This window comes from Peromyscus maniculatus, chromosome 11 (assembly GCF_049852395.1).
Source record: "Peromyscus maniculatus bairdii isolate BWxNUB_F1_BW_parent chromosome 11, HU_Pman_BW_mat_3.1, whole genome shotgun sequence".
NCBI classification, from domain to species: domain Eukaryota; kingdom Metazoa; phylum Chordata; class Mammalia; order Rodentia; family Cricetidae; genus Peromyscus; species Peromyscus maniculatus.
In genome coordinates this window covers 101931558-101959557 of record NC_134862.1, presented here as the reverse complement: position 1 = coordinate 101959557, position 28000 = coordinate 101931558, and the positions used below count along the sequence as shown (strand labels likewise).

General features: G+C 37.9%; 1 protein-coding gene across 12 annotated transcripts in view; it reads left to right on the top strand.

Annotated features, from left to right (window-relative positions):
* The window catches only part of Syt14 (synaptotagmin 14), a 171804-nt gene that overhangs the window by 106729 nt on the left and 37075 nt on the right, over positions 1–28000 (top strand). For 8 of the 12 annotated variants that reach the window (XM_006988141.4, XM_006988140.4, XM_076548237.1 and 5 more), the window contains one exon: positions 24329–24600. In XM_006988141.4, coding sequence (XP_006988203.1) covers positions 24329–24600 — 272 coding nt within the window. Of the gene's footprint in view, positions 1–24328; positions 24628–28000 lie in introns of all 12 variants that reach the window. The other 4 variants (XM_016006625.3, XM_076548234.1, XM_076548236.1 and 1 more) reach the window with 1 other exon arrangement.

Below are 28000 nucleotides of genomic sequence, written 5' to 3'. Positions count from 1 at the left end.
GACATTTTCTAGAATTAGTATCAGTTTTAGAAATTTAGTAATAGAATTTATAGTCCAGAGATTTAAATGAAAATACTTAGTTGTATAAAACCATAATCAAAATTTAATCTTAAACAAAAAAATCTCAGTTCTCAGTATGACACACAGCTTGGATTTGTAATTTTATGTTCACTTGGTTGTTGGCAAAATGTCTTATAATCTAGTGTTACCTGTGAACTTTGCTATTTGAACCTCATTCTGCTTTGTCTCTTTAACTGTTTAGAATTTGTTTGCTCAGACTACTGTTGCCTTATTTGTTTCTTCCTTTGCAGTAGTAAAGATATTTACTATAATAGCTTTATATTTTTGGCAAAATGTGGCAGAAAATATCAACCTGTTAGAAAGAAAAATGAGATATACTGTATTTGTGTTCAGGTCTCACCCTGGCATTTTAGTGGCAACTCGGACTTAGAGCTACAGCTTGAGGACAGTGGTTTGAATGATGCATGGCTGTGTGTGTGTGTGCTGTGTTAGCCTGTGGGTAGGGAATGTGAGTGTGTTCTGAATGTTAAGTATCTGTCAGTGTATGAGTGGCAGGTTAAAGACAGAAGCAATAACCAACTGCTTATAAGGAGATTTGATGTTTACAGTGTGAAACAGCACAGGGGTGATCTCTGCACATGGTTGGCTGCCAGTATAATAAGCTGTTTTGTACTCCATAAAACTAAAAGATGCTTTCTGGTAGGTATACTAGGTCAATGATATTTTTTCTCATTTTATGAACTTCTGGGAGAAAAACAAAAATGTAACAGTGTACAAGTAGATAAGGATTGCCTTTCACAGGCTGTAGCTGATTGCTCAGGCATTTTCTAACCCATTTTTAAAATCACCTTTATTCTAGAATTGCAGTGTTTCAAATGATATTTGACATTCTGGTCTCATAAAATTCTGTATCTTTCTCATTTTAAGTGGGGGAAAAACAAACAATTCTATGTACAGTTCTTATCTTTGACATATTTTATATAATTCTAGCTATACATTGTCTTTAAAGCTGTAATAGCTGTTTGATTATGAAATAATAGCTAGTTCTAGAGTTTGGTACTGGGTGTTGTAGTTTTTTAGTTTATGGGCTGATAAGTAGTATGTGTATATTTATGGTTATTTGTGATTTAGCAAATTTGATCCATTTTCCTTTGAATTCATAGTAATTTTATTGATTCACAAGAGATCATGGATACTAAAAATATTAGTTTTATTATGTATAATAGATATTTTTATTTTGATTTTTTTAAAGAAAGAGTCCCAGCATCTTTTGGAGACTGGCCTAGAAATTATGTGTACATCTAACTTAGCCTGGCCTGAAACTCATGGATCTCTTCCCTTCACCTCCCAAGTACTAGGCTCACAGACTGTGCTACCACAGCTGACTTTAGCATTTTCATGATTTCACCTTTTGAAACTTTACTTAGTAATTTTAAAATTTTTAGTTTTTCTTCTTTTTCTGCCACTTATACTTTTACTTTTTCTTTTTACTATACTTTATTTCATTGATTTTAAAAATGTTTTTATTAATTCTTTGAGAATTTTAGACAATGTATTTTGAGAAGATTACCCCTAACTTCAGCCCTTAATGCTTCCAGATCCTCTGCCACCTCCCTACTGCCTCCAACTTCATGTTTTCTTTGTTTTAATAACCCATTGACCCCATGGATTCCAGTTTGTCTATGTGCTTCTAAGGCGGGAACATCCTTTGGAGTGGGGTCAGCCTACCAAGAGCTAGAAAACTGACTCTCTCCTTCCACTAGAAGCCATCAACTATCCATAGCTCCTCAGATTGTGGGTGGGGACCATGAGCCCCTTCCCACTCGCTGCTAGAATGCTGTCTGGCTTGAACATGTGTATGTCTTGTGCAAGTAACCACAGCTGCTGTGGATTCATGAATGTAGCAGTTCTGTAATATCCTGAAGACACTGTTTTGCTCTGTCCTCTCTGACCTCTGTCTCTTACAATCTGTCTGCCTCCTCTTCCAAGGTGGTCCCTAAACTTTCTGAAGTGGGTGTGTTATAGATGTCAGATTTGTAGCTGAGCACTTCATTGTAACTTATTCTATGCACTTTGAGCAATTGTCAGTTTTTGCATTAACCACCATCATTTTCACACAAAGAAACTTTTCAATAAAATCTGAGAACTACACTAATTCATGGTAGGGAGATGACTGATAATGTGTTCATTTAGCAAAATAATAGTAGTAGGTATACCTTTAGGGGCTGTAAGCTCTCGAATCATGGGTTCTTGGCCAGATCGGAAATACCAGGAATGTGTTTCCTCCTCTGAAGTGGACCTAAAATTGAACTAAAAAGTGGTTGGCTACCCACATAACATTTGTGCCACTATTGCTCCAACCGACATATCTTTCCATATTGGTCACTATTGCAGTTCATGAGATTCACAGCTGTTAATGACCACATAGTACCATCCAGTACTATAAAAGCTAGCCAGAGAGAAGAATCTTCCTGGTCTCCATGTCCTGTGATCAGTATATGTGATGCCATTGGCAATAGGGTCTTACCATCAATTTTTGATGAGCAATCAAGAACAATAGCAATAGTCTGAGTTGTTTTGAAGGTCTCTCCAAGATGCCTCTGATCAGCAACTAGAAGAGAGATATATGATACTTTTCATTGTGCTTTTTATTTAGCAACTTAAACCTTGTGGGATGAACAACTCCCAATTAAATGCTTGCTTGAATATGTGTGTATGTGCACAGACAGACAGACAGACAGACACACACACACACACACACACACACACACACACACACACAGCTTCTAAAGTGGTAGGGTTCCATATAGCTTTTTCAAAATCCTTAGATTAGTTCTCCCCACTCTACCCTCTTCTGCTATACCCTTCCATTTCTCTTCCATTAGTTTACCTTTTCCCTTCATGCTATAGCTGTGTTTTATTATCCCATCTCCCTTGTAATCTTTCTTTTCCCTCCCCACCAATGGTCGTCTTCTAGTTTCCTAGATTCTACAGGTACTCCAATTAAAAATACTAATCTAGCCGGGCAGTGGTGGCGCACGCCTTTAATCCCAGCACTCGGGAGGCAGAGCCAGGCAGATCTCTGTGAGTTCGAGGCCAGCCTGGGCTACCAAGTGAGCTCCAGGAAAGGCACAAAGCTACGCAGAGAAACTCTGTCTCGAAAAACCAAAAAAAAAAAAAAAAAAAATACTAATCTAAAAATTTGACCTTAAGAATTTTAAACTTCCTGACAGTACATCTTTGATCTAGGTCTGATTTGTTTCACATTCAGGATATGCATGGATATTTAGCTATATTTTCCAAATTGTTTGCCATTTGTACTATATTATTTGCTGAACATTCTCATTTTTATTTGCTGATTTAAATACTATTTTTTTGTATTTTGCTAAGTTCCCATTTGAGATTATGTCTATTTTTTAACTTGGTTCTAATTTATTTCCCAGTTGCAGTGTCTAATATTGTAGAATTTTTCAGATTTGTGGTGCTTCTTCTTCTTTTTTTTTTAAGTGGATTTATTTATTTATCTAGTTATTTGTTTGTTTGTTTATTATGTATGCAGTTCTGCCTGCATGTATACATGCACGCCAGAAGAGGGCACCAGATCTCAGTATAGATGGTTGTGATCCACCATGCCACCATGTGGTTGCTGGGAATTGAACCCAAGACCTCTGGAAGAGCAGCCAGTGCTCTTAACCTCTGAGCCATCTCTCCAGCCTAATTTGTGGTTCTTCTTATACACCAATCCTTAAAGATGAATTTGAAAGCAGTGCTCATGCTCTTTTGGTTGAGATCTCAGTGACCTTTCATGGACTGTTTCCTAACTACCTTTTAGTGCTGATCTTGATCCACGTGGTTTCACAGTACTTCTTCCCATCTCAGAACAGCTTTGGTTTTTATCCATCCCCTCTCCTTTGTGTCATGACAGTCCTGTAGCTTTCCTGTATCTTTTGCTTATTCATTTGAACTCAGCTGGCTTTAGCCAGAGCGGTTATGTATGAAACCCGCTTTGTGTTTTTATCATGCGACTTAATGTCTTCTTCTCCATAAGGAGGGAATTCCTTCTTCAAACACTGTTCCCTCCATAAAAAGTACCCTGCCTCTAATCCTCCACTTTTTTAAAAATCTGTTTTGTTTGTGTTTTTTCATTTCTACCTATTTGAGATATAGTGTTTTCCTAATACTCAGTTTCTCTGAATTAGCATCTCCCTTCACTCCTATACAAGTTCTGTTTAAAGGCTAGTTTGGCAGATGTCTCCATTTTCCTACCAAATCTCTTAAAAGCTGTATTTTAAGTCTTTCTAGTGAGAAGACCTTGTTTTGATTTTTCATCATGGTAAAATGCACATAACATAAATTTATCTCATTTAATAGGCCCTCCTGGGAGTAGAATTATCTACTGTTTATCCTTTTGTGTCTTTGTGTCTAAGTGAAATAGAATGGTTTTTCAGGGTTTACCCAAGTTGCAGCATGTATGAGAATTGCATTATTTTCTAATTAGTTATTTGTTTCTTATAATTGTGGTATAGTATTCAAAATATAGAAATTTGACATTGTAACCCTGAGTGCCTTCACATTGTTGTACAACTATTACCATCATCTATTTCCAGAACTTTCTATTAAATAAATAAATAAATAACTCCTTGTGTTCCCCTTGACTTAGTTACTGGCAACTATTACGTTATTTTCTGTCTCAATGAATTCGCATAGAATAAAGAGTATATATAATATGTGTTCTATTGCACCCATTTAATTTCATTTAATATAATGTCTTCAAGATTTAACCATATTGTGGCATGTATCAGAACTTTATTACCTTTTACACCTAGTTAATCGTTCACTGTATGTACATACCACATTTTGCTTGTTATCCATTCCTCTACCTGAGCTGTGTTTCCCTCTTTGCTGTCATGAACTGTGGACATTGGCCTACAATGATCTGGTTAAGTTTCTGCTTTCTCCCAAGGCATGGTTGGTCATGTAATGAGTCTATGTTTAACATTTTGTAGAACTTTCTACATTAGTTGAACAACTTTCTGCTCCTACTATCAGTGCATGAGGACCACATTTTCTGCATGGCTCATTGTTTTCTATTTTATGACATTTTGTTTTTAATAGTAGCCATTGTAATGGTATGAAGTAGCATCTTTCTGGGTTTGATTGTGTTTTTCTAACAATTAATATTAATGCGTAATTTTTCATGTGCTTATTGGCCAGTTGGGTTCTTTTTGAGTTATTTGATAGTTTCCCCATACACACCCCTTTTTTTGGTCTGATGTCTAAAATTGTTTAATTGTGGTAAGTTAGTTCAGTTTTATCTCTTTTTTTCTTCTGCAGCCTATGCTGTGTGTGTCATACCCAACATGTAACAACCAAAATCAGGGAGTGAAGCTTTCCCTGTATTTTCTTTGTTTTGTAATTTAGGCTGTTATGGTTAGGTCTTTGGTTTGTATTGTAATTTCCACATGTGGTAGATGAGCACTAAGTCTCCAGCTCCATTGTTTTCCAACACCACAGTTAGTGATTGCTGTTTCCTTGATGGCATGTCTTGGCACCCTTGTCTACCAACTGGCTGCACACATACAGTCTTTTTCTGAACTTTCATTGGTCTGAATGTCTGCCATGCCAGTACCATACTGTCTTCATGAAAATTTGTGAAGTTGAGTCTTTCTATTTTTGTCTTCATTCTCATGTTTGTTTTAGCTATCCTGGTTGTCACAAAAAAATAACATGTGGCTTTTAGGATCAGCTTGACAATTTCTCCAAAGAGTTCATGTTAAATTACTATGGCATTTATGTTGATTCTATACATTCGCTTGGAAAAATACAGCCATTTTAATAGTGCTAAAACTGTTTGATCTATGAATACAAAACGTTTGTCCAGTCATTTAGATCTTTAATTTCTTCCCAGGTGTGCCTTAGTTGTTAGATGTTTTAAAACATCTATTCATTTATTTTTTAATCATATGTCACAATTTTGCTTCTTATGATATTGATCCATCATATAGAAAATAATGCATTTCATTTATCTGTTGATGAACATTTATTTAGGTGATTTCTACCATTTGTTGTGGCTGATGCATCTATGGATGTTACTATGGACCTTTTGGAGCTCTTGTTTTCAGATCTAGGTGTCTTCCTAAGAAGAGAAGTTCCTCGATTATGGCAGTTTTTCTTTGTGACTCTTGATGCATTATCACTAGGCACATGTGTATTTATGAATGTCATATCATTTCAAATGGATTGGCCCTTTATGTTTGACAACACTTCTTATTATGCATGGTTCATTTTAAAAATTACTTATATGTATGGGTGTATCTATGTATGAGTGGTTATGGAGGCCAAAAGAGGGCATCAGATCAGAGAGCTGTAATTATAGGTGGTTGTAAGCTACCCAGTGTGGTGCTGAGAGCCAAACTCCATTGCTCTGGAAGAGCTGCAAGCACTATTAACCCCTGAGCCATCTCTTCATACCTGTAGTTAATTTTTTAAATCCATTTTTCTGATAATGGTATAGTCACTCCTGTTTTCTTCCTGTTGCTATTTGATAAATGTGCCTTCTTGAACCTTTTACTTTCTGTTTTCAGGTACACTATGGATGTCTTATAGGTGTGGATCCAGGCCACTGAAGTAAAAGCAAACATTGCAATGAAGTAAATTAGAATACTTTTTCATTTTTTCCATTGAGAATAAAATTAATACCTAAAGTAGTATTGTCTAAGTAACAAACAAAATAAACACAATTCAACTACATCTACTCACAGCAGATACATTTTAGATTATATGACAAATGCAGACAGACCATTTCCCTGTGCTTCACCTCACCACTCTTAACAGTATTGCTCTCCCACCCACCCAAAGGTTTGTGGCAAGTCTGTGCTGAGAATGAGTGTGTATATGTTGTGGTTTAAATGAGAAATGTGCTCCATAGGTCCATGTATTTGAACACTCAGTCCCAGATGGTAATATTCTTTGAGAAGGGTATGAACCTGTTTAGTGTTAGGAGTTCATGGTAGTTAAAATTACTCAGTCTTTTGTCTTTTGTCTTTATTTTATAAACAAGGGCCCAGGATGCTTAAATGTACATTTAGCTTCAGAGCTGACTGTGGGTGTGTTCCTTTGGGTTCTTTTGTAGTTGTTGTTTTGTTTTTGTTTTTTTGAGACAGATTTCTCTGTGTAGCTTTGGAGCCTGTCCTGGAACTTACTCTATAGCCCAGGCTGGCCTTGAACTCTCAGAGATCCACCTGCCTCTGCCTCCTGAGTGCTGGGATTAAAGGCGTGCACTACCACTACCCAGCCTCTGGGTTCTTTATTGGTTCTTATCACCCTAGAAAATCTTTACAAATGGTTACTTTTCTGAAGTGAAGTTTGAATGACTTGTATAATGCCTAATATAAAAGTAAATGCCTATTTAAAGAAACAACAGGAGGAAAAGGCAGGGAGCAGTGAGATTGTTCCATTTACATGGGTTGTACTACTTAATGTGGGGCACAGCCTAGGCCACTGAAGTCATGTGGGGCTAGTTAGCACAGGTCCGTCCCTTCACTGCCTTCCCAAGCACTCTTCCCAGTGCCTGGTTTGTGTCTGTGGCTGGGTCTCCAGGAATAATCATGAGAGAACTGACTTTGCTAGATTTCCTCTGCTTGTCAGTTCAATAAGAATAGTTGGATTTATTTATTTTTCCAGACTTGCTCTATACAGTTTTCTGTAATGGAAAATACTGCATATTAACCATTGCTTCTGGGTCTTGATAAGAATATAGGATATACATTATTTTTTTGCGGAACTAATTCTCATTCAGGTTGGGTGATCTGATACCACTATTCTTACAGTTTCTCTTTAGTAATGTGATAGATCCCTTGATAAAAATGTTCTCCCCTGTCAGATGGAGAAACTGAGGCATTAAGAGGCTTGACTTAGAACCTCTATGGAATGCAGTGTCAGACTGAATCTTTGTATCCTTTTCTTGTATATGTGAGTGTATAGTGTTTTTATGTGTGTGCATAGAGGGTAGTTACATGCATGTGTGTATGTATGTATGTGTTGGGGACAGAAATTAGTATTGGATGCTTTCCTCGATTGCTCTTTGCCTTATTATTTGAGTAAGGTTTCTCCCTAAACCTAGAACTTACAGATTGGGCTAGACTAGCTGGCCAGGAATCCTCAAGGATCCTCCTGACTTTGCCTTCCCCGCACAAGGTTGCTATACTTAACTTTTTACATGGGTGCTGAGGACCTGCCCTCAGGACCTCAGGCTTTTATAGGCAAGCAAAGCACTTTACCTTAGCCACTATTCCCACCCAACTCTTGGTTTTGCGTATTCTTATGAATGAAGAGCTCTCCTGTTCATAGACAGGGTAGTAAGAACATTCCTGTCTACCCTGTCTGTTTTACCCTTAGTCACATATCCTTGTATAGAGAATGATATATATATAATACTATGCTGAGGCTTTGTTTCTTTATTATTTTGGTGACTCTTGCTATGTTGAAATTGTAAATGTTAGGTCACATGGGAGTTTAAACTATAACTTAAATGTGTTCATTTATCTTCAAAAGTAAATTTTTACTTTTTTACCTTACCTTTCCATGCTGTCATATTGACATTTTAAAAAGACTTTCAGACATTTATTCCATTTTGCAGTGATATTTTCTTTGTTTGTTTTTGTTTTTTCAAGACAGGGTTTCTTGTGTAACAGCCCTGGCTGTTCTGGAACTCATTTTGTAGACCAGGCTGGCCTCGAACTCACCTGCCTCTGCCATTTGAGTGCTGGGATTAAAGGTGTGAGCCACCATACCTAGATGCAGTGATATTTTTGTTGTAAGGCAGTTACCTAGCCTTGAGAAACCATCCATTCATATGGGAGCTCTCTTGATGTGTGGCCTGGCCACATCACTCTCCTGTGGGATGTTGACTTTAGCAGAGTTAGAAGTTTTCACCACTGAAATTTATTGACTTTCAAATTTCATTTTGGATATAGAATGATAATCTAATGCTTATATTTTAAAGCCTTACTATTAACAGCTCATATTTTCTACTCTGATTTGATACCTATTCAGATTAAAAAATAATTTACTAATTTGCTGGTTTAGTTAATTTAAAAGATGTATATAGTATATTATTTTAAAGCATGAGTAGTGAGAGAATTAAAAATTCATGGTGTCTGGATGACTTGATACCACGTCAGTTTTCTTGTGTCTGATGAGACACAGAAAGCAGTTGGGAAGAATGCTTGTCACTGGTATCCATGGTAACTTCCAACTTACTCTGGAACTAAGAGGCTGGAATAAGCCACAGTAATAGGTCTCATTAAAAGGGCAAAGGACATAAAAGGTTCAAGCATATACTTTTAATTAGTTGCCAATGCCAGCTAGAACTAGAGAATGTACCATGAAATAATACTTTACATGTTAGAAATAGGCTTTTGAACTCTCAAGATGGAGAGGAGAGGAGTAGGGAACACTCACAGAGGGGTAGTTTCTTAATCACACTGTGGATATAAGGGTACCGCTGACATAAGGGGGCCTAGCCTCTTAATCTTGAAAATATAGGATTTGCTTGTCATTCTGATGTCCCCACAGTACCATCGTTTATTCACCTTTAGCCTTTCCTGGCAGGGATTGATTATAGAAAATGCACCATCATAGGGTCCAGCAGTAGTGGCTTGTGGTTTTGTTTTAAATGCAAATAAGACAGTTGCCCAAATTATTAACTGTTGAGGTATATTATATTTTCAATCAATTTTGGAGTATATTAAATTTGAATGAGTTAAAACAGTTTAGGAAAAATAGACAGGAATGATTATTTTCTGTTAGAAAAATTATGGTGGATAAAAGATTAATAACTTTTAAGACAAAATTCTTCAAAGCTTTTCTTTTGAGTTGCAGTCTATAAAGAATCATCTTGTGTTTCATCACAATTCAACACATTATTTCTTCCTGTTGCTATAGAAACTAATTCTGGTGCAGCTGTGATTGCTAATCAAAATTCTAACATTATCCAACCTTTTCTCCCCTAGTGTTTCATTTTATTTTTAGTTACAAAATAATAAATTTCAATGCCGAGTTCAGTGGTCAAAACATTAATGCAAAAATCTTCTAAAATTTGGGCCCTTTTATTTGAAAATACAGAAATATTCTTGTTGTATAGTTTTTCTATGAATAACAAGGAAACAAAGCCTTTTGCTGAATTTCAAAGATCTATAATTGCTGTATTACATCAACATTGTGAGGCACTTAGCTGCTTCATAACCCTAAATTGCTATTTCAACATCTATTTTTGAGATGTCTGGTTATTTGGTGTTATAGAAATGAAGAAATAAAAGGTCCTCAGAATGTCTGAAGTTTTTTCATATAAAATGTTAATGGAACTTCATTGTTTTAATCCTCTCAGTATTAAGATTGCATCCTTAGTTAATGTAGTGAGCAGAAGCTAAATTTGTTGTTCTCATTCTTGTCTTTGTTAGTTTGTACCTTCCAACAGGCCACACTGTTGATTTCATCCCATGTAAATCTAAGTGTATTTCACAGGGCAGAGCAATTATGTTTTTTTGTCTAAGAACATTGTTTTTCATTTTATGTAATAACAAGCATAAAGTCTTATAACTAATTTATTTATAGCAAAAAAAAAATTCTGTCTTTGAACACACATTCATCCAAACATAGCTCAGTCAGGCTTAAGCTGATTCTATATTCAGTCTTTGGTATGTTTTATAATATCAGTTACAGTGTGAACTTTCATATTCTGTTATTTATTTACCAGATTTTATTTTCTGATTTAGATCAAGTAAAATTGAACTTTATTATAGCAAAATATTGATTGGCTTTATTGGGAACTCTGATGTGAAAAAATACCTTTATTTCGTTAAAAAAAAATAAACCACACACGCACACACATAGTAAAAGAACTGCATATAATTTAATAATAATATTCTATTAATTCTTTTACCTTTCATTTATCTGTATGCCTCAACAGTATTGGGTATTCATTACTTAAGCCTGAGAATAATAATATAATAATGATAATAATAATTGCTATTACTAGTCTCATTATTATTATTATATAGAAATCTTTGTGATTTTCCATTTTAAACTTAACCTTTAATGATAATCCTGAGTCATAATGAATATTGATTATGAGGTAGAGCCACAGTGAAAGCTGCAATTTAAGATACTCTGATGGATCCAGTGAGATGGCTCAGCAGGTAAAAATGCTGGCTAAGCAAGCCTGGCAACCCTAGTTCAATCCCCAGAACCCAGGGTTGAAGGAGAGAACTGACTCTCAAAAGTTATCCTCTGACCTTTACATGAGTACCATGGCATGCACACATGGCACAAGCGCACACACATGCACACACAATAAATAAAACAGGTAGTGTGGGTGCATGGTTGACATCTTTTTCTCAGTTTTTACCTTGTCTGGGTCTTACCTTACATTATTGTTAATGTTGGACAAAATGTATGTCACAGTTTTAAAGATTTGAACTAGGCTGCTCATGGATGACTGTGGTCCAAGTTCTAGAAGATCTATCAGAAGAAATCACCCTCTGGGAAACAATCCATTTCTAACTCTCCTTGGTACCTCCTTTATATAGACTTATGGTACCCAAAGTTTGTTTTTCATATTCATATGGGATTTGAATCTGTATGTAAGTAGTACCCACATGATGGATTTATTTTTCAATACTGTATAATGTGTTTTATACAATTTCCTTTCAGTTGGGTCCCCCCCCACCTTAGTTGAACAATTTTTCAGCTTTGTGATAGCAAGATTCTGTCTTACTTGCTTTATATTGCCTGAAACTAGCACGTGTTTCATAATTTTATCTGTTGAGACTCTATTGTGAGAATATTGCATTGTTTTTGCTCCTCAAACCCTAATACAAATAGACATATATATTCTAAGAGATTTTTGAGGTGCAGTCTTCATGCCATGAGATTCACCCCTTTAATATTCTTAGAGAATGGTACAATCTTCAGGACATTCTTAATGACCACTAGACAAAAGTACAGTTCTAGCAAAAACTGTGTTTGGTATCAGATCCACTACCCAGACCTGATAACCAGCAGTCTGTTTTTTGTCTTTGTATGTGTTCCACTTCCTTACCTTACATATAGATGGAATAACACAGCAAGCAGCTTCTTGTGACACCTTCTGTCACTTAGCATAATGTAACAACTCTTGCTGTGGTGGTATTGTGTTCACCAAAATATTGTGTACCTTAATAAACTTACCTGGGGTCAGAGAACAGACAAGCCACTAGTTAGTCAGTGATAGCACACGCCTTTAATCCTAGCATTCCAGAGATAGAAATCCCTCTGGATCTCTGTGAGTTCAAGGCCACATTGGAAATAGCCAAGCATGGTGACACACACCTTTAATCCCAGAAAGCCAGCCTTTAATCCCAGGGTGTGGTGGTAGAAAGTAGAAAGATATATAAGGCCTGAGGACTAGAAACTAGAGGCTTTTGGCTGGTTAAGCATTTGGCTGGATAAGCATTCAGGCTTTGGAGCAACATAGTTCAGCTGAGAGCAATTGGGATGAGGACACAGAAGCTTCCAGTCTGAGGAAACAGGACCAGCTGAGGAACTGGCAAGGTGAGATAGCTGTGGCTTATTCTGTCTCTCTGATCTACCAGCATGGACCCCAATAACTCGCCTCAGGTTTGATTTTATTAATAAGAACTTTTAAGATTCATGCAACATCTTGCCTTCATTTCTCTGTGTTGCTGAGTGGGATTCTGTTGTGTAGATGCCCTACCTTCTGTTGATTATCTCATCATTTGGTAGACACTTCAGTTCCTTATACTGTTTGGTCACCTTGAATAAGCTGCTGGAATATCTGTATACAGAACCTTATTCAGGTGTATTTTTCCATATATCATGAAAATAAAATTTCTGGGTCATGTAAGTGTCTTTAAAATATTGACAAGTTGTGCCACTGTGCATTCTTATCAGTATGAGAGATTCTAGTTTATACACACCCTATCAACACTCTTGTATTTGTAATTATGGACAACCCATGAGTGTGAATGGTGTCTTTCCAAAATTTGTAAAAATTGCTTTTAAAAATAATTACATAGTGTGCTAAGTACTAGGGAACTAGGTGCAAAATGTTGACACAAAGGAAGGAATTGTTAATAGACTAGAGAGGTTTTATGTCAGGGCTGGAGCAGTAGAAACACAAGTATAATTCTAGCAAATACCATATATGGTGTCAGTGAGGTATTGAAAGTACACATCTATTTCAGGGAGCTATTAACTCTCTGACAAGAATGGTATGGCGATTCAGATGCATGTGATCATGGAATCAGTACCTGAGGCAGGAGGACTTCTAGAATATCAGCCTGCCTGGGTTACATAGTAGTCTACAGTATGCAATTTTCATAAAGATTTCTTTCTATACTGGGCAGTGGTGGCGCACACTTTTAATCCCAGCATTCAGGAGGCAGAGGCAAGTGAATCTCTGAGTTTGAGGCCAGCTTGGTCTGCAGAGTAAGTTCCAGGACAGGCTCCAAAGCTACATGGAGAACAAAGACCTCTTCCTAATCAGTAAGGAGAAGTCATCAACTTGTTTCTAAGATGTGCAGGATTCGGACAGATGCATCACCAGAGAAGACTTGTGAATGGACAATTAGCACAGAGAAGATGCTGAAGCCATTAGTCACCCAGGGAAGTGTATAGTCAAGCACTGAGGTTCCATTAAACAAGCTGGAAGGAGCAAAACTGAGCATATTGCCAGTGCCAGTATTAAAGAAGAAAGGAAATGGGTGGCCCTTTTACATGTAGCTGGTTTGAAGACAAAGTGGTATGGCCACTTGGGAAATTTTTAAGTAGATGAATATGGTGATAATTTATTTGTACTGAAATGTGATTTTATTTGTATGTTAATAAATAAAGTTGCCTGGGGGTCAGAGCTAATAGCAAGCCATAGCAGTAGCCAGACAGTGGTGGTGCACACCTTTAATCCAGACAGACAGATCTCTGTGTGTTCAAGGATACAGCCAGCATGGAGACACACGCTTTTAATCTCAATACCAACCATAGAAGACCTGGAGATCTGTATAGACAGGCAGTGACGAGGTCATGTGGTTGGGTTTACAACCAATGAGAAGGCAGAACAGAAAGTCAATAAAAAGACAGATACACAGGAAGTAGGTCTCTTTCTGAGGGGGAGGACTATAATGGCAGTAAAGGGTAAGAAAAAAGCGGTTTTTAAGTCTCAGCTCTCAGCTACTGCTCTGACCTCTTGGGCTTTTAACTCTGTATTTGGCTCTGTGTTTCTTATTTAATAAGACAGTTACATCTACAGATGAATTGTGGACTTCCTACAGTGGAATACTACTCACTTAAAATTTATAAACTGGACAAATGTAACAATGTAGTTGAATTACAGAAGCAGCGTTTATGAAAGGGAAAGAAGTCAGATACAGCTATTCAGAGTGGTTCTGATTCTGTGATATTCTAGAAACAGTGTAGAAATAATGAAAAAAAGCAGAAATTGGTCAGGGGATGGATTTGTTGGAGACGAAGGAATGAACAGGAACAGTCAGGGACAATGTGGTGGTGGTTACCCAACTGAAGGCATTTATCAAAACTCACTGAAGGAGCTGGATTTTATTTTCTGTAGGTTATATCTCAGGAAAAGATATTGTCTTATTTAGGATTTCTGTCACTCTGATAAAATATGGTCAAAAGCAACTTGGGAAGGAAAGGGTTCATTTCAGCTCACAACTTTCAGGCCATACTCCTTCACTGAGGAAGTCAGAGCAAGAACTCAAGGCAGAAACCTGGAAGCAGAATCTGAAACAGAGGCCATGAAGAAATGCTTCTTCCTGGCTTGCTCTTCATGACTCAGCCTGATTTCTTATACCATCCAGAACACCTGTCCAGGGGTAGCACCATCCACAGTGAGCTGGGCCTTTCCACATCCAATCATCAATCAAGAAAATGCCCTATAGACTTGCCTATGGGCCAATTTTATGAAGGAATTTTTTCAGTTGAGGTTCCCTCTCTTAGATGACTCTAGCTTGTATCATTAACAAAAACAAAACAAAACTAAAAAAAAAAAAAAAAACTTGTCAGCACATACATTGTAGACCCTAACTTATTGACATGCTTAGCTAGCAGTCACTGGAAGAAACTCTGAAGCCTGCAGGACTTATTGGCTCTTATTCTCTTTGCATGTATAACACTTGCTCCTTGGTGAGCCTTGAGTGCTGCTTCATGTACAATCTGTGGTAGGGCATAGACTTTTGGTCATCCTCACAGATTGCTAAGGTCCGCTTGAGTGTCCTGCCCATCAGCTCTCTGGCCCAGAGTCTCCTGAGCACAGCAATACTGTTACCCTCCCAGATTTCATGTATTAGGATGCCCAAAGCAAAGCTTTGGCTTATTCCCAGCTTGCTGCATGCTGTTTCTTGATTTAAAATAGTTGTGTTAACTGGGTGGTGGTGGTGCACACCTTTAATCCCAGCACTTGGGAGGCAGAGCCAGGTGGATCTCTGTGATTTCGAGGCCAGCCTGTTCTACAGAGCAAGATCCAGGACAGGCACCAAAACTACACAGAGAAACCCTGTCTTGAAAAAAGAAAAAAAGTTGCTTTATACATTTTATCCAGTTTTTTATATTACATGCATGGGCGTTTTTTGCCTATATGTGTGCCTGTGGACCACTTGCATGCCTCATACCTGCAGAGGCCAGGAGAGAACTTTGAATCATCTGAAAATGGAGTTAGAGACAGTTGTGAGCAACCATGTGAATGCTGAGACTCAAACCTCGGTCCTCTGCTTTTTAACCTCTGATCCATCTCCACAGCCCCCATTTAATCCAGTTTTATGGTTGTATATAGCTGAAAGGTGAATCCAGTACCACTTTCTTCTTCTTGGACAAAAACAGAAATCCCTTGATGTTGTTAATCATTTATTATATGTTCTTCAGGATGAATTTGAGTTTTGAACATAAAGCTAAAATGATAAACATATATTAGTGTAATTGATAAAAATTGAATGAAATTCACAGATGTGATTTTCCAGCAATCCTCCCTTAAATTTAAGGAAGAATTTGTCAGTTTCATTCTAGTTGAATAAAATAAATGATTGCCACTATTGATACTGAGTTGTCTTTGTGTTATTTGAAGATGTTAAAATGTAGTTTTTAGTTTTACCCTAGATGTGTATGTATGTATGCATGTTTATGTGAGGGCAGGTGCATGTATGTGTTCATGTGGAACCCTCAGGTGCAATCTACTTTGTTTTTTGAGACAAGGTTTTTCACTGGTCTGGTCTTATCCATTTGGCTGACCAACAAGGAACTCCAGGGTCTCCAGTTTCCATCTCTTCAACACTGGGGTTATAAGCATGCATCATCATGTCTCTTCAACCCATCCCTAGATTTTTTAGCTCAAAGATTTCTTTTAGCTTGATTTTGGGAAGGTTTCTGAGTGATTACAATGACCTCAATAAGATGAGACACCTTCTAGGCATATACTTAAGGATGTGTTTAATATGTCATAGAATGAAATGAATATATGACCTTAGCCAAATATATTAACCTGCACTTAGTCACAGGATAACTTCTTCAAAATGCTTTTTGTGGAACACAGTAAACAATCATCCTTATAAATACTGTAATCATGATGCTGTAGCATATAGGAAGTTTGAATTAGATCCTGAGGGGTACATGATAATGATCCCTAGGAAATGCTCTTGCCTGAGGAGTAGGATGACCAGGTTATGTATTAGAGTGGGAGAAGGGTCATATTGAACTCAGTTGTTGAAATCCTTAGATGTTATTTCTGGAATCAAAAGAAAACTCAACAATAAAACAGTTATTATAAATCAAAGCAGAGAAATAGAGGTGTTACAGAATTTAGAAACTTTCTATTTGTTTTGCTGTGTATGAGTCAGTTTTAGAAGTATTCCTATTTGGTGCACACTTCTGATGTGAGTTGTTGGGTTTGTAAATATTTTCAGGAGATGGTCCAGTCTTAACCTTACCCCTGAACTCCTGTCCTAGTCCTTACGCTCAGTCAGACCCTTGTCAGATACTACTCAGGAAATGAAAACCATTCTTACTCTGATCGAAGTTGAAAATCAAATGGATGGTTACAAATTCTACAACTAAGATTTAAATTTAAATTTCTCTGTTATCTTTGAGAATTGCCTCTGAAAAGGGCTTTAATACCAGAGCATTCTACTTTCATTGATGTTGACATATATATCATTACCTTGGTTGATTTCTTACCCTCAGTTGGCTAGTCACAGTTATTCCTGCTGAGGCTGTGAGTGCAAAAAAGTGTCACTCCAGCACCCACCTGCATCTGCTCTTAGTGACAAGATCAACTGACACCCCCATCTTACATGTGAGTGAGCACATGCTGTCTGCCTTCTACTAGACACATTAGGTCACTTTGCTGCCTGGTCTGTCTGTCTGATTCTAATTCTACACCCTGTGTTCTTCCTCAGTAAAAGAAGCATTTTCTACTGTACTTGCTGAGGGCAAGGACTGTTTGTCTTGTTTCAAAGAAGTGAGGCAGCAAATTGAATCTTTTTCTACTCAAAGAAATGTCTTGTTGAGTAAGGATAAATTAGCTGCTGCTGCTGCTACTACTACTACTACTTCTTCCTCATCACCATCTTCCTCCTTCTCCTCTTCCTCTTTCTCCTCCTCCTCCCTTCTCCCTTCTTTCTTTTTCTTTTCCAAGACATATTCTCACCATGTATCCCTGGCTGGCCTGTAACTCACTATGTAGACCAGGCTGGCCTCAAATTCATGGAGATCCACCTGCCTCTGACTCCGGAGTCCTGAGATTAAAGGTGTATGCCACCATGTCTGGTTATTAGCTTTTTTATGTATAGAGGATGGTCTGAGGATTATCTCAGACCATCAAGAAAATAAGCTAAACAAGGAATTAGAGCTTTAAGATGTTGTACAAAAATAATCCAAAATATATTCTAGTAAAATTTATTTAAAGGTGCAATAGTAAAAAGGTAATTTAAACCCATAGTTTTTACTGCAGTTTTGCCATCAGGGTTCTCCAGTGATACTTGCTGTACTGTGGTGTACTGGCTGTCTAGGTTGCAAAGGTCAAATATAGACTTACTCCACTCTTCTCTCAGCCATCTGGACAGATTTTCCTGCTTTGGACACTATTCAAAGCTAACAGCTTTTTAGTTTCTTTTATGACTATGCCAGAGTTGTATGTTCAAATATATATCACTCCACTTTCAAAATGGATGGTGACTGGATGCTTGGTTGTCCTCTGAAGAAACAGACAAGCTTGTAGGGGACCAGCCTGCACACTTATTTACCTCAGGGACTCTTGAGGAATGAGGGATAAGAGACTTAGAAATAGAGGGGAGAGAAACAGAGAGAAAACACAGAATAGACTCGAGTGGGCCTGGATTCTTCTCCAAATAGGCCCAGAACTTTATTCCAAAGATCTGTTTATAACAATGCCAAGGGGTGGAGCAAAAGTCCTCCCCCTTGCTAATTACAGTCAAGTGTAGACCCTTACAAACACCTGGTACCCGGGCCCATGGTCCAATCAACCTCTTATGCAGTCCTGCTGGGTACAGCCACTAGGAAAGCTAGTGGGCTACAACACAAGCTTCAGTGAATCTTCTCTGACTGGGAGAAATACTCCATTACATCACTTGGATCTTGTGAACTTAACTGGCAACCACATTGTTTCTTAAGATTTGGTGCTGAAGCCAAACTAGTGGAAACTCATGAACTGTGGACCAATAGCTGTGGAGCCCCCATGGAACTGGACTAGGCCCTCTGGATACGCAGGACAGTTGTTTAGCTTGAACTGTTTGGGGAGCTCCCAGGCAGGGGGATTGGGATCCATTCCTGGTGCATGAGCAGGCTTTTGGGAGCCTAGTGCCTAAGGTGTGACACCTTGTGCAGCCTTGGTGCAGGGGGGAGGGGCTTGGACCTACCTCAACTGAATGTACCAGGCTCTGCTGACTGCCCATGGGAGACTTTGCCTTGGAGGAAGTGGGAATTAGGGGAGGGTTGGGGGAGAAGACCGGGGGGTGGGAAGAGGGAGGAGGGGGGATCTGTGGTTGGTATTTAAAATGAATAGAAAATTTCTTAACAATAATAAAAAAAAAAAAAACAGATTTGGTGCTGAATTCTGCCAAGCACAGGCATTTAAGACACTCCATTAGTGGCTCCTCTACTTCTCTATCTAATGCTTTGTTGTCATGTGTATGATGAGTGTGAGGTGTTCACACATTCAGGATCTCTGTGGAGTGGAGGATGCATGAAGCAAGAATATTCTAACTGAAATGGGACAGTAGAGGTGTTGCTGGTCTTGCCAAGTGGAACAACCTGTTAATTTTTGTTATCTCTGTGTTGTTGTGAAAGAAAAGCACTTGCTAGCTAGTGCAGCATATCAAATGCCAGGGCTGTCTTAATTTTCTCAAGAAGGAGCTTCCATCTGGAGTGGCAACTGCAGTTGAAATCATCTTCTAATTAAGTTTATGATAATCTGCCATGGCTCTTCTTTCCTTTTTTATTTTAATTTTTTGCCATTTTCAAATCTATTAGTTTTTGCAGTAGCAAAACTAGTGAAAGCATTTACTAAACATGTCTCATGTCTCTGTTCTCTTTTGGGATGCCTTGCTGAAGAAATGAAGCTTTGCTTGTTCGTAACTAACCCCTCCTAAATCAGTTTAGCCTCTGCTGAGAGATTTGAAGCTTAGAGTCCACCAGTTGTTGAAAGAACACATTCTAAGTATATACTCAATGATTGGAAGAATAACACCAATGCAATTTCTTTGTTTTAGGCATTTGATGTTTTCTGGTGCTATTAAATATGGGATTGCTTTAAATTTTTACTTTCCAATTCTCCTTTGCATGTGTGTAGAAATCCAATTGCTTTCTCACTTACTGATCTCTTATGCTGACACCTTGTTAAATTGACTTAGTATAATAAATCCTCTCTTCTCCTGTCTTTCTCTTGTTTTTTTTTTTTTATGTCATAATAGTTACCTGAAAGTACTGACAGTTTTATTTCTTTCCAATTGTTTTCTACCTGCCTTATTGCATTGGTTAGGAAGGACATCCAGTGCATTGTTGAATAGAAATAGTGATAACAGGTACCTTTGTGTCATACCTGAGCTAGGAGGTAAAAGCCAAGATCTGGGTGCTGGGTTCACTGACACTCTTCAAACCTCAAGGGAAAACCTTAAAATGTTTATTGCATGGCTGTGTATGTAAGCATGTACACACACATACATCTATACTGTGTTAACTGAGTACATGTCTTAATTAGGGTTTCTAGTGCTGTGATAAAATACCATGTCCAGGGCTGGAGAGATGGTTCAGCACTTAAAAACACTGGCTGCTCTTCCAAAAGTCTTGAGTTCAATTCCCAGCAACCACATGGTGGCTTACAACCATCCGTAATGAGATCTGGTGCCCTCTTCTGGCCTGCAGGCATACATGCAGGCAGAACATAATAAATAAATAAATAAATAAATAAATAAATAAATAAATAAATAAATAAATAAATAAATAAATAAATAAATAAATAAATAAATAAATAAATAAAATCTCCCCCCACCCCCGGAGCTGAGGACCGAACCCAGGGCCTTGTGCTTCCTAGGCACGCACTCTACCACTGAGCTAAATCCCCAACCCCTATAAATAAATCTTAAAAAAAAAAAAAATACCGTGTCCAAAAGCAGCTTGGGGAGGAAAGGGTTTATTCCATCTTACAATTGAGTGATGTAGTCCATCATCCAGAGAAGTTAGGACAGGAACTTAAGCCAGACAGGAACCTGGACACAGGAACTGATGCAGAAGCCATGGAGGAGTTCTACCACCTGGGTTGCTCAGCCTGCTTTCTTACAGCACCCAGGACCACCAGCACATGTATAGCTGGAAAGTTTCTCTTCAGGACCCACCAAGCCCCCACAGTCCCACAGCCCACTTATAAAATAATCACTCAGAAGCTTAAATTAATTACAACTGCTTGGCCATTAGCTTAGACTAACTACTGACTAGCTCTTACACTTAAACTCAGCCCGTTTCTGTTAATCTATATGCTGCTACATGTTCCATGGCTTTACCTGTGTCCCATTACATGTTGCTCCTTTGGTGGCTTGCTGGCGGCTCTCCTGACTCACCCTTCCTCTTCCCTTCCTCCTTCTCTCTGCTTATCCCACCTATACTTCCTGCCTGGCTACTGGCCAATCAGCGTTTTATTTATCAACCAATCAGAGCAACACATTCACAGCATACAGAACATCCCACAGCACCTGCAGGGTCTGTGAGGCTGGGCAGGACCAGAGAAAACTTTCAGCTACAGCAGTTTTAATTAATATAAGCCTCTGTGTGTTTATTTGGGTCTGAGCAGGACCGGGGTCGTGGGAGCCGAGCAGAAACAGGAAAACCTCAGCTACACACATGTTTACTATGAACTGGGCCCTCCCACATCAGAAATCAATCAAGAAAATACACAGTAGGCTTGCCCACAGACCAGTCTAATTGGGGTATTTTTCTCAATTGAAGCTTCCTTCTCTCAAATGACTCTAGCTTATGTCAAGTTTAACATAAAACTAGCCAGCACAGTATCTATGCATTTTCTCTTTAATTCTTATTCAACTCATAAGAGTTGTCTCTAGTCTTTTCCCTTTCCATATTCTAACTCCTTTATCTTACAGTAAGAGACATGACTACATTAACCTGGGAGTTTTTCTCTTTGATCATCAGGCTGACACAGGCTTTCTCCTCTGGCTTCATACATCTGTTTGCTTTACTTCCTAATTACAGGTGGCCCCCAACATGGACTCCAGTGGATGCTCACCACCCATCCTACAGATGCTAGCTTCCTTCTGTACTTCAGCACCATGGTCAGGGCTCTTTCTCAGCTAAACTGCCTGTGTGCACCACTCTCCTGGACACTCTCCCCATAGTCTTCTAGCATCTGGTCATCTGTCAGTGCAGTATACACTTTGTCCTGCTCATGTGATTGCCTGTAGGAATGGAAATCCTGGATGCTTTCATTCCTGACATTAATAGCTTACATTGCCAGTTTTTCTAACTAGTCTGTTCTAACAATTTATCAATTTTATATCTGTTTTTAGTGAATATTTTCATTTGTTAAAGCTTTCTGACCTATACATATTTTTAAATTTATTTTTCTGTTTTTTATTATTTTATCCCATCTTTTTTTTTAAGTTTTTACTTTATTTTCTTGAAGTTCCCACACATCCTAGAATATGCACTTAAACCTGGGGAATTCTTGATCCACTATGTGCCAGTGGGTATATAGTTACTATCTAATTTAACTCATTGGCAGATGAAGTACAAGAAAGAGGAGAGAGGACAGTTGTTTAATGAGTTAAACTATGTCAGTTGAGGCTACATTTGCAGCTATATGCAGAAAACGAAGCTATCATGTTTACTTTGGTGTTTTAATTTGTCTTCCTTGGTCATCAAAGTTGGGAGTAATATTTCTGATACTCAGACTCTCTTGGTGTTTGTTTTTATTATTATTGTTTGTTTTTCAGGTTTTTTTGCTGCTGTTTTTGGTTGTTTCTGTTTTTTGCCTTTGCTTCTCCATCCCCAGATTTTATTCTCATGTTTGTCACTTCTCAGACCCAAGGTGGGTACTGAACCTCAAGCAGAAGGAAGGAAGAAAGAGATGCCAATTGAGTGTCCCTGCTTTTATCAGGAAAACCAAAGCATTTCTGGCACCCAGGCTGAAACCTTCCACTTGAACCTGTTGGCAGGGGTAGCTGGGGCGCTGCTGGGAGGTCAGGGCTCCCCTGTGTGGACTGTGCCATGCACTTGTCTTAGTTTCTTGGCTGCCACATGGCTGTTATTAATACATCCTCTCTAGCTTAACTTCAACTGCATTGTTTTGATGACTTGAAAGTTTGTGCTAGACTCATAGGTAAGACACTTTATTTAAAATTAAGGCCTTTGATCAGCTATGTGAATTCAAAATTAAGGAATTAATTTTTTCATTTGAATGACGGATTTGATGTTTTTTTAAATGAGGGCTTTAATTTTTATGAAAATTTTAAGGAAATGCTGTATTGAGTATTTGAACTGACCTCCATAGCAATTTTATTTTAAACTACCTTTTTCAGAGTCTCTTTTGTAGGAGCATTGTTTAATATTCAGCACTGAATTCTGGATCTGTCTATAGTTTTGTCTGCTTAAATTGTAAGCCGAGCCAGTATATCTATAGTCCTATACAGTTTCATAGCTCTCCCTCGTTTATGTGTATGATGACAGTGTATGCATGAACCATAACATCTAGACTTAATAGATTGTGGAGTGTTCAATAAGCATTATGTAGATGATAGGTAAGAATTAAAGGGATTTAATTTCTTAGAAAGAAAATGGAAAATGGCATATTTTTAAAACAAAGTTTATTCGATTATTTATTTTTTTTGTATTATATGTGATTCCCTTATCCCTTCTTCATCCCAACCATTCATAGATATGTTTACTCTCAGTTGAAGAGTGAGACAGATTCCTGAAGCAAAAGATTTAAAAGATAATTTAAAAGAGGGGAAAATGTAGCTTCATGGCATTGCTAGAAGTGGTTCATCCTGTGGGCTGGGAAGAGCTGGGCATTCAAGTAGACTTAAAGATGACAAGCAGGAACTGAACATGGCTCATTTAGGTTCTAAAACCAATTAGATGTGGAAAAATGCCAAGTTGAATGCTGATTAGGATTTGTCCCCATAAGTGAGAAAGTAACAGCGTTCTTATGTTTTTGATTGTTTTGTTTTTGTTTGTTTTGTATTTTGTGTGTTTTTGTTGTTGTTGTTGTTGTTTTTTGACACAGGGTTTCTCTGTGTAGCTTTGCACTTTTCCTGAAACTCACTCTGTAGCCCAGGCTGGCCTCGAACTCACAGAGATCCGCCTGGCTCTGCCTCTCAAGTGCTGGATTAAAGGCATACACCACCACCGCCCGGCTCGCATTCTTATGTTTTATCCACTGTGCTTTCGTGCCCTTTTGAGAGGTTACAAGGGAATTGATGACTTACACATGGCACTGGGAATGTTTGGGAAGAGAGGATTCAGTAAACAAACAGTTTGAATCAGATGTATTTGTATGTTTCATAATGATCAATGGCTTTTATTTTTCCTGATCTTACTGGGTCAGAGGAGAGTGGGGAGCTGGTGAATTTATTTCTGTGCCTGGACTAGGAAAAAGAAAACTCATTTAGGAATTTTAACAGTTATGCTGTTGAGCTTTTATTTTACTTTTTAAAGTTATTTGCAGTTACTTTGGATTGATGCTGATTGGAAACAGTGACCACACTCTTCTCCTTGTCAGGAAACTGCATTCAGAGAATGAGAAGGACACCTCCATTGGATGAGCTACAGCCACCACCTTACCAAGACGACAGTGGTTCTCCTCACCTCTCTTGCACACCCTCTGAAATTGGGGATGGGAAGTGTGAAATTTCCCACTGCAGCAACAGCCCACGGTGTTCTTTCAACAAGTGCCCCAGTGAAGGAAGCACAGGACACGAGGCAGAGAGTTTTCACAATAAAGGATATGAAGATGATGTCCCTAGTGACAGCACGGCAGTCCTCAGCCCCGAAGTAAGCAGAAGCAGCCTGCGGTTGCCAGTAAGAGTTCTCTGGGAGTTACTTGCCTCTTGATGACAATGGTCTATGGTGTCTCAGCCCCTGTAGCTTCTTATACTGAAACAAACTCACTAAGGCTGCTGCAGCCTATATCCCACATCCTTCCCACAACAAAGAGATGGGAGCTAAGGATGGTTGTTGTTTCTTAAATTCCTTTTATAGAACCTTCTGGAATGATTTACCGTTTTGCTCATGTTTCATGCTTTTTATCATTTTATTTTGGATTTTTTATTATATAATTTTTTGTTATTTTATTTGTTAAGATTTTGTTAGTCCTCCACCTACATCATCCTTTCCTGAATTTGGAGTATTAGGCACAACTTTTTCATGTAAAACATTAAGATAAAACATAAAGCATAATTAAATTGTTGGAGTTACAAGTTATTTCAAAGTGAAGAGTATATTTCCCTCCAAATACAAACACCTTGTTCTTCAAGGCTAACAATATGATCCTGCCTAACTCAATTCACAATAATAAGTTTCAGGTGGAATTTGTGTTTATTAGCTACATATAACATGTACAATGTCAACAGATTAAGCAGAGCTTGGATAATGTGCATAATGAATAATGACCAAAAGTTGATAAAAAACGACAACAATTTCATACAATTCACTGAAGATGCAGTACAAAATAACTCCTAAAACTAATGAGAAAATATTATGCTCATTATAAAACAGGAAAATGGAAAAAAAACATAAATTATGTAGTTTTGCATGCAGAAAATTGGGCAAATTAACTCATTTCATGTTCCTGTGAGGACATTGACTGACCGGAATTTTATTTGTCGTGATCATTTGTTGATGAGTTTGGTGTAACCTATAAAAATGGACGTGCCTGTATTATTCATAGTTAGCAAATCTGCTCATTTTTCTACTTTCAAACTATTACACATGCGGATTAAAATGTGTATAAAAATTAAAATATTTTATTCAGTGTTTCACAAGCCTTTCAAATTTTACTGTATTTTCATTTCATAGAGTATGAAAGGAACAAATGCTGGTTAGCTTTACTGGTGAAATTTTACAATTTCCTAAATTTAGTGTGGCTAGCTGCTTTTGTTTGTTACTTTTCTGATGTGAAAATGGTAACAAAATAATTGTCCTTTTGTAATACAAGAATTTGTCTCATTCATTCTTAGGATGAAGACTAAGGTAACCCAAGCCTCACATGCAGCAACTATCTGTAGGATTTACTTTCTTTACAAGTTTTACATTGCAAGCTTCTACAGCTTCCCCCTCCCTCCCTCCTTCCACCAATGCTATCACTCTGACATGGAAGGTAGTTTTCTAATACACAGTGTGATTAAGGTGTGGACAGAATTTCTCAGTTTGGGGTTTTCTCCTATAATTTAAAAAACACTATAACTACTTTTCTAGTAGTTTTAGTATTGTCGTATAGTATCTGACATAGAAGAAAATGTTGAATTGATACTTTAAGCCTAATGTGTCATGATGCCACCAGTTTTCTTGTGTGCTATCACATAGACACATTTGAGAACTTGTGTGTTTGAAAACTATATAGGTAGCCATTGACTTAACAATGACTGTGAATTATAACAGTGACCACAATAGTATCTGACACCTAGTCGTCTTAATCATTGTTCACAGTTACTTCTTCAGGAAGTTAAAAAAAAAAAAATGCTAGTTTCAGAGAGAAGCAGGTAGCTCTGTTCCAACCTAGGTCCCTGTGAGTGCAGAGAAGGAGTTAGTAACAGCCACATTACTCTGTACATTCTTGTTGACCTGAGTTGTTGTTTGAGGATTTCTTTGTTGCAGTAGTGCCATCTGGACATACTACAAGGCAAACTGTCCCAGAAACCTTAATCACTAAAGTAAAATGTTCAAATGACAACCAGATGCCTGTGTGTGTGTGTGTGTGTGTGTGTGTGTGTGTGTGTGTGTGTGTGTGTGTTTTCATCTACTTCAGATACAAAACAGAAGTTAAGCAAATTAAGATAAGGTAGGTTAACACAACTTGGCATAGGATGTCAGAACAGATAGGTGATAAGCCCACACTGATTTGTATGGGCCTATGCATCTTTCTCACTGTCTGCTCATCAGCAGTTCTGTTTATCACCTGAAAGCCAGGACCATCATTGAGATTTGAAAAGGGATACCCACAGCTGGCAGTAAACTCTTGTTTGTGGGAGAGATAAAGGGGAAAATATACCTGTCCACCACTAGAACTTGCCAATCAGAGAAACTTGCTACCAAAGAAACGGTTAGGATTTCCCCCTGTATTTCCTAAGTGGAACCTATAGATGATACATGGCAGAGCATGGGCTTTCCATCTCTGTGAGCCTAGTACTCATTTACTCTATCACATAGTCTTTGTAGTCCATGGATCTTTGGCATATCTTATAGGTTGCTACTTTAGGACTTATGCCTGTATCTCTCAAGCTGCTTGCTTATCTGTAGGTGACTACAACTGTATATATTTCAGAAGCTATGTACATGCTGTGTTAACACTATACATTTTTTCCCACTCTTGTGTCTCTTATAATGCATTCATATAGTACATCAAGTATACATTACATGAATGTTAGTTGTGGAATTTTTGATAGCCTAGACTACTATACAATTTGTATTTTTCCAAGTTTGTTTCATATCCCTGTAATATCTATCATGCATCAGAGGATTCATATAACAGGTAGCTCTATTGAAGGGTTCCTGCAACTAATGGAGCCCCAACACCCTGAAAGGGAAGGATTGTTTTCTTAGTGCCTCTTGGAAGAATGTAAATAGTAGCTGTAGTATGTAAAGGTTCTACCTGTGTTTCTAAGAATTGTTAGACTGTGCCAGAAAAACAAAAACAAAAACAAAAAAAAAAAACCTAGAAATAGCTGTTTAGGACAATATACAGTTTTTATTTTTCTAAAAACTCTTGTAACCCTTGTTAATGTTTTAAAACATTAAATTGAAATACAAAAGATACATTGGTAATCTATAATTAACAATTATGAAATGGGTTTGTATTTCTAGCACCCACTTAAAGCTATGTATGGCTACGTGTGCCTGCAACCACATTGCTGAGGACAGAAAAAGGAAGCTTGCTGAGGCTTGCTGGCCAGCCAGCCTAATCAAAAAGTGACAAGCTCTAGGCTTGGTGGAGGACCCTGTCTCAAAGTGATAAAGTGGAGAATGGTAGAGCAGGCCTCTATCTAACATCCTCCTCTGGCCTCTGTATTTGTGTGTACTGGAGGTCATCCCGGCACACACGTGCATACACCAGACACATGTAACCTAAAACAAACATGTTTAGCATACAGTAAATTTATATAGCATACACAAAACACATACAGCAGTCATCAAACACATGCAGCATGCACAAACACATACAGCATACACAAACACA